At 52.8% G+C, this 10903-nt stretch overlaps 1 protein-coding gene across 1 annotated transcript; it reads left to right on the top strand.

The window, feature by feature from the left end:
* The first annotated feature begins 768 nt into the window (after nt 1–768).
* On the top strand, nt 769–3238 carry CHAC1 (ChaC glutathione specific gamma-glutamylcyclotransferase 1). The gene is made up of 3 exons (XM_084263432.1): nt 769–1097; nt 1193–1228; nt 1439–3238. Exons 1-3 carry the CDS (start codon nt 837–839, stop codon nt 1913–1915), a joined length of 774 nt encoding a protein of 257 aa, XP_084119558.1. The 5' UTR covers nt 769–836; the 3' UTR covers nt 1916–3238.
* The last annotated feature ends 7665 nt before the right edge of the window (nt 3239–10903 follow it).

Raw genomic sequence — 10903 nt, 5'->3', positions numbered from 1 at the left:
CTTTCTTGCTACCAAAATGAACAACTCTGCCACTTGAGCCCACCTCTTCAGCTGGGGTCTTCAGCTGTCACCACCTGCTTAAAGCTGGAGTACAGCTGGGTCTCTGCCTGGTACACAGACAGCTCTTGGACCCACCTATGCAACAAATACTACGTGTTACAAGAACACACTCTGACCTAGATTTAGCGCAAAGAAAAACGCTCAACCAGCCGAGCTCAGAACCATTTCCTCATGTTTGTCTGGATTTGATTACTTTGTTCCACCTGTACGAAGCCTGACGCTTCAGCCCCGTTGACATCAGGAGCTGCTGCTTCACCTGGTTTAATATTAACGTGGCTTTCCAAACGCAGCAGCTCACGTTCTCGGATGAAGCCAAACCCAGGGCGTGCGGGGCAGGCTCCGGAGGAGGGCTGGCCCGCTCATTCCATCCCGGTTTCTCCCTTATGACCTGCCCCACCCGCCCCAGGAGTTCGGGCTCCGGCCGGGCTGCCTGGCTGGGGACACCTGGCCACCCATCCCCGTGCGTGAGGTCTGACGGCGGGTGATCCCCCGAGGTGACCAGGCGGGAATCTCGCCCGGCTCCCCCGATAGGTTTCACTGGGCACTAGCAGAAGGGGCCGACCCCCTTCCCTACACCCAGCGCGGACTCCCCCCGGCCCGACCCGGCCCGGCCCGGCCCGCCTGACGCAACCCGCGGCCCGCTTTGCCCCACGCGCGGCGCGGCGAAACATCCCGCCTCCGTTGCATCACCCGCGCCGAGGAGGGCGGGGCGGGCGGCCCGGCCGGCCTTTAAAGCGCCTGACGGGCACCCGGTGCCGCATCCCGTAACCGCCGCCATGAAGCGCGATCCGCAGCGCCCCGAGGAACGCCCGGGCTGGTCGGAGCCGCCGCTGCCGCCGTTGTCTCCCGCCCTCTCATCCCCGGGGGAGGCGGAAGGCGCGGAGCTGAAACTGACGCCGCCGGTGTGGATCTTCGGGTACGGCTCGCTGGTGTGGAGGCCGGGCTTCGAGTTCACGTCGCGGAAGGTGGGCTTCATCCGCGGCTACAGCCGCCGCTTCTGGCAGGGGGACACTTTCCACCGCGGCAGCGAGAGGATGGTAAGGGCCCGGGCGGCTGCGGGGGGGAGGGCTGCGGGGCGGCCGCTGGCGGGGACTCGGCTCCTGACGGCTCTCCCCTTGCCTCTCCCCCACAGCCCGGCCGGGTGGTGACGCTGCTGGAGGACTGCGGGGTGAGTACCGGGGTCGGGAGGGGAGCAGCAGCCGCGAACCGGTGTTGGCAGCCGAGGGCTCTTCTGCCCTCCCGGGATCGGGGCGGGTACCCGCGGCTCTGCCGCTGGCTGTGCGGGGACGCCGGAGCAAGCCGGGCTTACTTTGAAGCAAGGCTTGCCCTGCTGCAGTAGCTGTGGCATCCCATAACCGCCTTCCCCTTCCTCTTTCAGGCGTGCACGTGGGGTGTAGCCTACGAAGTCCGTGGGGAACAAATTGCTGCATCACTCCAGTATCTTAACATGCGAGAAGCTGTCCTGGGAGGCTACGACACCAAGTTGGTGAAGTTCCACCCTCAGGAGAAAGATGAAGAGGAACCCATCCTGGCTCTTGTTTACATTGCAACACCTCAGAACCCTTCTTACCTTGGCCCGGCATCAGAAGAAGACATTGCAGCTCAAATCATCGTCTCAAGTGGTTGTGCTGGTCATAACATTGAGTACTTGCTGAGGCTGGCAGACTTTATGCGCTTCTTCTGTCCTCAAGCGGAGGACAAGCATCTCTTCTCCATTGAAGAGGCTCTCATTTCCATCCTCCCATGCCTATACTACACAGAGGAGTCTCTAGAAGAAACTGCGAGTGTCCCTCAGAAGTCCTCAGAAGTTGAAATAGAAAAAACTTCTTGTGGAGTCCCAGTAGAAGGGATGTAAGGGAGAAAGCTATGGGGACAATCTTACCTCTGATAAAAGAGACTGCAGTGAGCAAATAAAGGGAGAATTAACAAGTGGTAGGGGAGGGAGGAAGTGGAGTAAACAACGCTTGTTATAGGACTTACAGTTAGTACCCGTTACACTCCTAACCTATAGCACCATGACAGCCATCACTGCTTTCCAGGTGGGAGTCAGGGTCTCTGCTGGAACTCTGCTCTGTGAGACTTGCTTCTGGGGGCAGACCTGAGGCACTTGCCCTCTTGGGAGAGGGAAGAGGCTCGCCTATGCCATGCACTCTTTTTCTTTTGCTTTTTTTTTTGTTTTATGACTAGTTGAGCAGGACTTGACTGGTGTTAAGCAGTATATGTGTAAGTCTACCTCAGATTGGCAAAAAGCTGTTTGTGTGGTGGTGGAGACATGGGCAGGTTCTGCCAAATAAGACCTTTTTTTTTTTATTTTTTCCCCCTGCCATGTCCCACCTCCAGTACCTGACACTAAATTTCAGGACTTCTGTGCAATACTAAGTGAACCAGCCTCTCTAGGCTACTGTGGCTCCTCCTTCCGTATGTCGTGAAGGATCGCAGTAAGGCACTTACTTTCCAAGACGTTGTACTGTATTGATGTGCTGTATTTCCCCTCACTGTCACATGCCACAGTGGTTCGTAGCCCACACCCAACCTCGCGTTTGTGCCTTGTAGTTTTAAATCGTTTTTATGAGGAGCTCAGCCTGCTTCAGTGACAGAAACTTCTGGCCAAGCTTCACTGTGACCTTGTGCTGCTACAGACTTCACTGAGTCTTGTAAGAACTGGCCCTGCCTGTGTGGGAAGTGTGTGCTGCCTTGCAGGAAAGCTGTCTGGATGCAGCGGTGTGTTAACTAGCCCTGCACTGGCTAAACCTCCATCGCTCCAGGATAACGTGGGCTTCTCTAGAAGCATTTGAGGGTTTTAGTTCCATACCAGGGTGTCTGTCTGGTACATTTCTATTTGACTGCAAAGACCATGAGCATACTTGCAAGCCTCTGGGCTGCTGAAAAGCCTGCCTTGATCGTGTTAAGCAGAGGCACTGCTGCAAGCTCAGGCTTTCCAGATTCACATATTAACAGCATGACAACACGTAGTATTCAGTAAGAAAATAAATGCTGTGACTGCAGCAAAATGGCTCTTGAGAGCTGACCCCTGGGGACATTTGACTCCTCCCAAATATCATGTGGGGTTTTTTATAATAAAAGAAAAAAAGATAGGGACTGTTTGTATTACTGTGGCTTGTATGTATATGAAATGGTACTGTGCTGTGCCCAGTAATAAAACAAACTGACAAAGTTAGTCGTCTGTACTTTGGTATTGGTCTTCTTTCATTACTAAAGTTCAAACTGATCTTTCTTTTTAACAGTGTTTTCGTTGTTTTGTTTTCTTTTTTTTTTTAACAAAGCCCTAGCTGGTAATGCTGCTCTACTTCTAGAGGGATTTTTGGTTATGTGTTGGATTTTTTTTTTTTGTTGCTTCAATTTTTTTTAACCAATACCTCACTGCTGAACAGTTTGCTGATCTCCTGGAAGCCACCCCTCAACTCCTCCCTTTTGAGAAAAGGGGATTCAGTGACTTTTCTTCCCAACTTCCAGCTCTTGTTGATTCTGGAGTGCTACTGCTTGTAACAGACGCAAGCCAGCCCTCCTTGACCGTACAGGGCATGCACAGAAACTTAATTCTCCCTTGGCAGATGGAAGGATTTTTTGTTCTGAGTAATTTGGCATCACTGTTTCCAAGAAGTCATAGCGGAAGGACAAGGAACTGCTGCCTCAGGCAGATCTGCGGCCCCGGGGGGGGGGGGAGGGATGGGGGGTGTGTGTGTTTCTCTTCTGCCTTGTGTGCAATGTGCTGGGTGATGCCTGGCTGCCCTTCCCATCCCTCGTTACCAGCTGCCTCGGTGCTGTACTGTCACTGTACCTGCCGCTATTACCTGCCTCAGGACTTGAGTGATGGAGTGAAAACTAATTGAAACAGCTGAATTTACCACTAATTAAAGGCAGGTGCATGCATTAGGGATAATAGACTAGAGAAAGCTATGATTTCCCTGGTGTGGGGGCTGTTGCTCTGGCTGAGCAGCTGGATCTCCCCGTGGGGGCTGCATCCCCCAGCTAGAAAATTGAACTAAGGGAATCAACTCAGCTACAGGGGAACACTCCTTTACTGGTACAGGGCTGCAGGAGGTAACAAACATCTTCAGAATAAACAGAGACAACTTCAAAGTTTTTGAAGGCACAAAGATGCTGTTGTCAGGAATTAATGGCAGGTACCTGCCTTGCCATCTCCCTGGGGACAGCCCCTGGCTTTTTTCAGCCTGGTTGGCCTGGCCTGTCACAGTGCTGGCAAAAGCAAGCAGTGAGTGCTTGTGAACAACTCATTGGTGCTAGGAATGTTCCTTCAGCTCCCTCCTTCTCTTTCCCTTGAAAGACTGGTTCTAAGCATGGATGTGCTGCTTCACTGCACCACTGTTGTCTTCTCACTGAGTTCTTTGCAGTGTGCCTCCAAAAAAAGCACCAGGACTAGTGAATGTGGCAGCTTGAAGCTGTTCCTGTTGCTGCACCTTCAACTCACCGAGACAGACAACCAGGTATCAAGTAACTTCTTTGACCTGAGGCTTTTATTGTGTCCTGAAGGTCTGGGAAGGGGTCAGGTTTTGGTCAGTTTATAAATTTAAAGAGGTTAGCATCCCAGATTTGAACTCTGGCCACCTGAACGAGAAGAGACGGCACCCTGCAATGTTTACTGTATACCCAGCTTATGTTTGTACTGCTGCTCAAAGATGGGGGACTATGGTGGTGGCGGCCTCCGATGAACCAAGCGTGAGGAAGATCACAGAATTGTAGGGGTTGGAAGGGACCTCAAGAGATCATCAAGTCCAGCTCCCAAAATAATTGCTGCTTGGAGGCAGTCGGGCAAGCGTGGCACTTGGGAGCGCCAGGCCAGGGGTGAGACACAAGGATGGTGTCCCACCTCGCTCATGTCTCGCTGCAGGCCTCAGGCCTCCCCTCCCTGTGCCATGACTTGCTGGCTCTGGGGTGGCTCTGGCTGCCGGCAGCTCTGGGCTGGCCTGGGGCAGAGTGCTTCCTGTGTCAGGGGGTGAGAACACCGCCTCGTTTCTGGAGATGCTTCCCTATCTAGCAGCTTCCTCTGCATGTGCAGTTTTCTCCTCTCTGACTTCCCAGTGACAAGCTTGTGCTTACCAGGTCACCTCACATTAGAAAACGGCTGCAATAGAAACATGTCCACAGGTGCTATCAATCACTTCCAAGTCTAAAACCAGCACAATTCACGTGATTTCAGTCCCTTCTTCAACCTCTTCCGTTTTCCTGCCCAGCAGTTCCCATGTGGCCCTGGAACATGGGCCTGAGTCACTGTTTCCTTGAGTACATTAGGATAGGACCTACCCAGCGGCTTTGCAGGGGCACAGCCAGCTAAATAAAGGTGATGATAACAGGTAATCCAGCCCTGGCCTTCATATGTACGAAACACTCCTGAGGGCACACAGTCCTTAACAGGACAGGACAAAGGACAACCTAACAATGGTAGAAGGATGCAGGGAAGACAAAACCAGAAGGAAAAGTCTCTGGCTCTTAGGTGCTACAGTATCATCTCAGTATCAGGGTGGGGTGAGGGGACTTCACACAGGTGAATCTCTGCCAAGGTGATTCCAGCTTTAGTAAAAACAGAGTTTAAATATAGCATCACCCAAGTGTGAGCTCACCTGTGCTTGGCACACTGTTCTAGATCAGATGCTGACCCAGAAAATTAGTGAGACCAAACTCTTCTTTGTGGTTGATGGCAACATTCGCACACAGCTTAGTGAGAGAGGGAGCTGGTAGGAGATGGTGGTCACGGAGAGGGGTAGAGACTGGCCAGCGCTCCTTGCCTGACTGGAAAAGCAGCCAATGCCTTGAGTCTACTTGAGGAGGAAGTATGTTTGAGCATCCAGAAAGTAGGGCCAGCACAGAGCTAGAAGGCTGTTCAGGAGCTGGTGTGGGCTCTCAGTCCCAGGAGGAGCTGAAGGGGAGAGGCACAGCTCCACCTGCATACCCACAGCATCGAGAGAGTCCCGGGGTCTGTGCTGTGCACAGCAGGGAGAGGCTTGCAGGTGGTGTGCAAGTCCCAGGGAATGGCACATGCTGGATTCAGCAGCTGTTACAGGAGCTGCAGCTGGTTGTCTGTAGCACGTGTGTTATTCCCCGTGTCTGCTGGCTGCTCAAGAGACGGGCTGAAATGTGGATTTAATTACCTACAGATGTTGCACAGGCAGAGGAAAAGCAAAAGATTAAATAAAAAACCCCACAACGGCTGCTTATCGCTGCTCCTGGACAGCCTTGGCAGCCATACATGGGCTGGCTGGCTGGTGCAAGTGGGAGAGCAGCCGGTACCCCTCTGTTACGGGGCCTGCAAAGGCTGCGCAATGGGCAGCTCTCTGCACACGCTCTCTGCGGAGTGGATGTGCCCGCAAATGAGGTCTGGCTTGGTCACAGCCTGTTCTTCTACTTCTGCCATCAAAAGAGTGGATGGCAGGAACAGGGGGAAAGGAAGAAGCTGGGTGTGCAGCTGCACATGGGAGCTTGACTTTGAATGACGTATCACAGACTCACAGAATTGTAGGGGCTGGAAGGGCCCTCCAGAGACCATGGAGTCCAGTCCCTCTGCCAAAGCAGGTTCCCTAGGACAGGTTGCACAGGGAGGTGTGCAGATGGGTCTTGAATAGCTCCAGAGAAGGAGACTCCACAGCCCCTTGGGCAGCCTGTCCCAGTGCTGTCACCCTCACCATGAAAAAGTTCTGCCACATATTGGTGCGGATCTTGCTGTGCTTCAACTTGAGGCCATTGCCCCTTGTCCTGTCCCCCCAGACTACTGAGCAGAGGCTGGCCATTTCCCCCTGTGTCCCACACTTCAGATATGTATGAACACGGACCAGATCCCCTCTCAGTCTTCTCTTCTCCAGGCTGAACAGCCCCAGTTCTCTCAGCCTTTCCTTGTAGGGGAGATCCTCCAAGCCTTTAATCATCTTTGCAGCCCTCCGCTGGACTCTCTCCAGGAGATCCCTGTCTTCTTTATACTAGGGAGCCCAGAACTGGACACAATAATCCAGGTGGGGCCTGACCAGGGCAGAGTAAAGGGGGGAATCCAGCACAAAACACGTGGATGTGGTCACCTGTGCACTTGGACACATCAGTGCCATACATTCCAGACAGTTCAGTGCCAGAACTGTAGTGCTGACGACATGTCCCAAAACCTGGGCAGTCAACCTAGGCCTGTGAGCCCTTTATGAAGCTTTAAATCAGGTTCAAATCACTCACATTCAGCTCACTCACCTCATCCCAAGGGCAGAGTGGAAAAAGGAGGAACGACATTTGCATAGGAGATTTTTCCTCTCCCGTCTCACTTCGTCACTGCCATCTTTCGCAACATGGCGCCTGCTTCAGTAGCTACAAATCCAAAGGGCTTTTCACAACTCCAGACAGATGTGACCTAACAAAGCGTGGTCCCAGCACATGAGGTGGCAGCGATGTGCCACCGGCACACAGCCTAGCACAGCACAGCACAGCATGGATCCCTGGATTTATTCCCCAGGGATAAAAACCAGCCCCCTAGATTTATAGTCACGCTGTGGAGGAACTACACTTGTGGCAAACCAGCAGCTACTCAGTAGGCTTTTGGATTTCCTGGGGTAACTAGTTGCCTTGGTTTAAGTGAAAACCTCCCTAATTTATGTGCTGTATTAAAGTTATGAGCGACTTGGACAGAGCCTTGGGCCGGGAGGGAGGGGAGGGCGGGAGGAAGCGGGCATTCTGGGCAGTGCTGGGGAAGCTTTACCCGCTGTATTTACAAACCCCGTAGACTTCTTTGCGTTGGCTTTTGGATGTGTTTTCTTCTTTCCCAACTCCCCTTTCATCTCATCGCAGTGCCAGCCACACGGGTGAGTGTTTATGCTTGCAAATTCCTGAAGCACAGCCAGTACCTTGAACTCCAGAGAATGAGACTGAAATAACGTAAAAGGTCAGGGAAGTTCAAAGACAGAGAGGTGCTGTTTTCCTAGCTGGGGACACTGCACCGTTCCCAGGACCACGCTGCGCTGCTCTGGGGACACGAGAACAAAGACTTCTCTCTTAACATCCTCCTGTTTACGCCGCTTTTTTGCCTCCCTCAACCTCAGTGCTTTAACGGGACTCATTTCCATGAAGCTTCAATTAAAACCACCAGGGATCAGCTTGGCCTGAGCCTGATGACCGAAGAGCCACCTGATAGCTCCTGGCGCGTGAAGCCCCTCTCACCGAAGGGAAAAGGAAGCTGTTATCCCAACTGCTGGAGCCCCACTGGCTCATGCAGCAGGAGTGAGGCCCAGAGCTCCGCTTTGTCCGTGTCCCAGTGTCAGCTGGGACAGAGTTAATTTTCTCCATGGTAGTGAGTACGGGGTATGGGGCTGTGTTTTGGATCTGTGCTGGGTACAGTGTTGATGCCACAGGTGTGTTTGTTGTTGCTTAGCAGCTTACGCAGGGCTGAGGCCTATTCTGCTCCTCACCCCACCCCACCAGCACCTAGGCTGGGGGTGCAGCAGTAGCTGGGAGGGGACACAGACAGAACAGGGACAGCTGACCCCAACTGCCCAAAGGGATATCCCGTACCATATGACATCGTGCTCAGCAAATAAGAGGCTGGGGGAGGAGGGAGGAAGGAGGGGATGTCATTCAGTTTGTCTTCCTGAGTGATGGAGCCCTGCTTCCCTGGAGATGGCTGAACACTTGCCTGCCCATGGGAAGTGGGGAATGTTTTCTTGCTGAGCTTTGCTTGCACACACAGCTTTTACTTTACCCGGTAAACTGTCCTTAGCTCAACCTAAGAGTTTTCTCAGTTTCACTCTTCCGATTCCCTCCCCCTTCCCACTGGGAGGGAGCGAGCGAGCAGCTGCGGGGGGCTGAGCTGCTGGCTGGGGTATGAAAAACCACGACAGCCTGCAAGCAGATATTGTGGCACCTGGAAATCCGTAAGTGCTTTGCCCATGGGAAGACAGGGATGACTTTGGAGAGGTTTCATCCAACCTGGATGGTTAGCAAATCTGTCCTTCAGAAACACAATCAATGCATGTCTGGGCTGCCTGGGGACATACCGGTCAACTGTGCCATGCAAGTAGCCGGAAGCATGCAGAGTGGCCTCCAGCGCATCACCCCACCACCCCTCACTCTGCACAAAGCTGTTGCTCGTACTTGCAGCTGCGGGTTTCCGCGGATCGTGGGGCTCATGAGCGTGTGTGCATACATGATGTGCTTGTTCACACGGTGCTGCATCTCCCTGTTCGCAGGAGGCTAGAGAGGGAGGGCTGGATGCTGGGCTTACAGCCTCAGCAGTCTGCTTTGCCCTGAGCTGGAGCCACGGACTGGGTGACACCCAACAGCACAGACTACACTGAAGTCATGTTGCAGACTCACATCCAGCCCTCTTACAGCAATCCTAACCTCATCCGCAAACACAGTGCCTTGGGGGCAACCACAGCCAGCTTGCCGCTACTGAACCCTGTCCACACAAAGCGTGTGTGACATTTGAAAACATTTAGAAAACAAACCCAACCAGCAGCCTTTTATCCTCCCCCCAGCCCTTGTCTAGACGGACACACCAAGCCCTTCCAAACTGCAAGTCGGCACCAATGGAGCGCGTGATGCTGAGGGAGGGAGCAGGCACTGCGAGGGAATGCAGGGGGTTGCCTATGGATGTGTTTACGTTACCTCTGCTCACCCCGTGGGTACCTCGCACCAGGGCGGTGGTGTTGCCTGTGCTTTCACGTGTCACCAACACCGCCAGCGCCGCAAGTGACCTCCCAGGATTGTGGCTGACACGTTGCTGATCAGCTGGAGGTGCGCAGGGGCGGGAGATACTATTACAGACAACTGGGGTCAGCAGCTTTGTCCTCGGGATGCTTCGACAGACATCGGGGGCTGAAATCGCTCATTTATTTTTGTTTTCTCCTTGCTTTCAGTAAACCTGCATTTCAAGCAGCCAGCAGAATGTTAGATGATACGTAAATTAATTTTAGATTGTACATATACGTTCATTCTTTTGGCCTGCTTTATAGGAGTGTGCTGTTCTTCAACAGGTTCCTCTCCATGGACACACAACCCCATGTTTAGAGAGGGAAAAAAGCAGGAACACCCATCTCCCCCTGGCTGTGATAGATGCTGCTTTTCATCTTTCCTTTGACAGCAGCTGTCAGGAGACTCGATTACCTCTGGATCTGTTAGGCGGGAGCCAGATGAAACCAGGTCTCTTGCTGCCAGTTCTGGCAGCAGACTACACATATATTGACTCTATTCCTGGAAATCAATCCTATAATTTGAGGGCAGATGAGTTCAGAACCAAGGGTAAAAAAGTAACCATGGGACTAGCCTCACTGAGAATAAATGCCCGCTGTTGTTCCCGGAGGATTCCCAGAGGAAGGATGCTAAAACCGAGTAGCAGTTCAATTCAATCCTTTTTTCTCCCGTATGTTCCTATTATTTCTCCATGCACACCTTGCTCCAAACACAGGGGGACCGTTCCTCATTTTGCCTTTTCTCTGGCAGATTGCTCCTGCAACCTTTACAAATCACCATAGCACTCCTCTTCCCAAGACCTCCCTGGGATCATTTCCATTGTGTGGGTGGGGAACCAAGGCACAGCGAATGTGATTGCAAAGGTGTACAGTGGCTTTCACGGCACGAAACGCTGAGGGAGGGTGTTTCTCAGAGCGCTCGGAGCTGTGTGTTATGTATTCAGATACCACGTCGCCAAGAAGGTAACGCACGCTCACGGAGTCGGCATGAGGTCCTGATGCAAATACGCAAGAGTCAGCTGAAATCTTCATGGACACCCTTATATGTCTGCCACTCCCCACTGAGGAGCTGTGTGGCTGCAAGTTCAGTAATTTGCTCTCAGTGTTGTTAAACCTTGTTTCGCTTTCTACACATGACTCACACTTGC

Source organism: Gallinula chloropus (genome assembly GCF_964237585.1).
Source record: "Gallinula chloropus genome assembly, chromosome: 4".
Lineage (NCBI taxonomy): Eukaryota > Metazoa > Chordata > Aves > Gruiformes > Rallidae > Gallinula > Gallinula chloropus.
The sequence above is the reverse complement of the archived record's forward strand: the minus strand, read 5'-3'. Positions and strand labels throughout refer to the sequence as shown.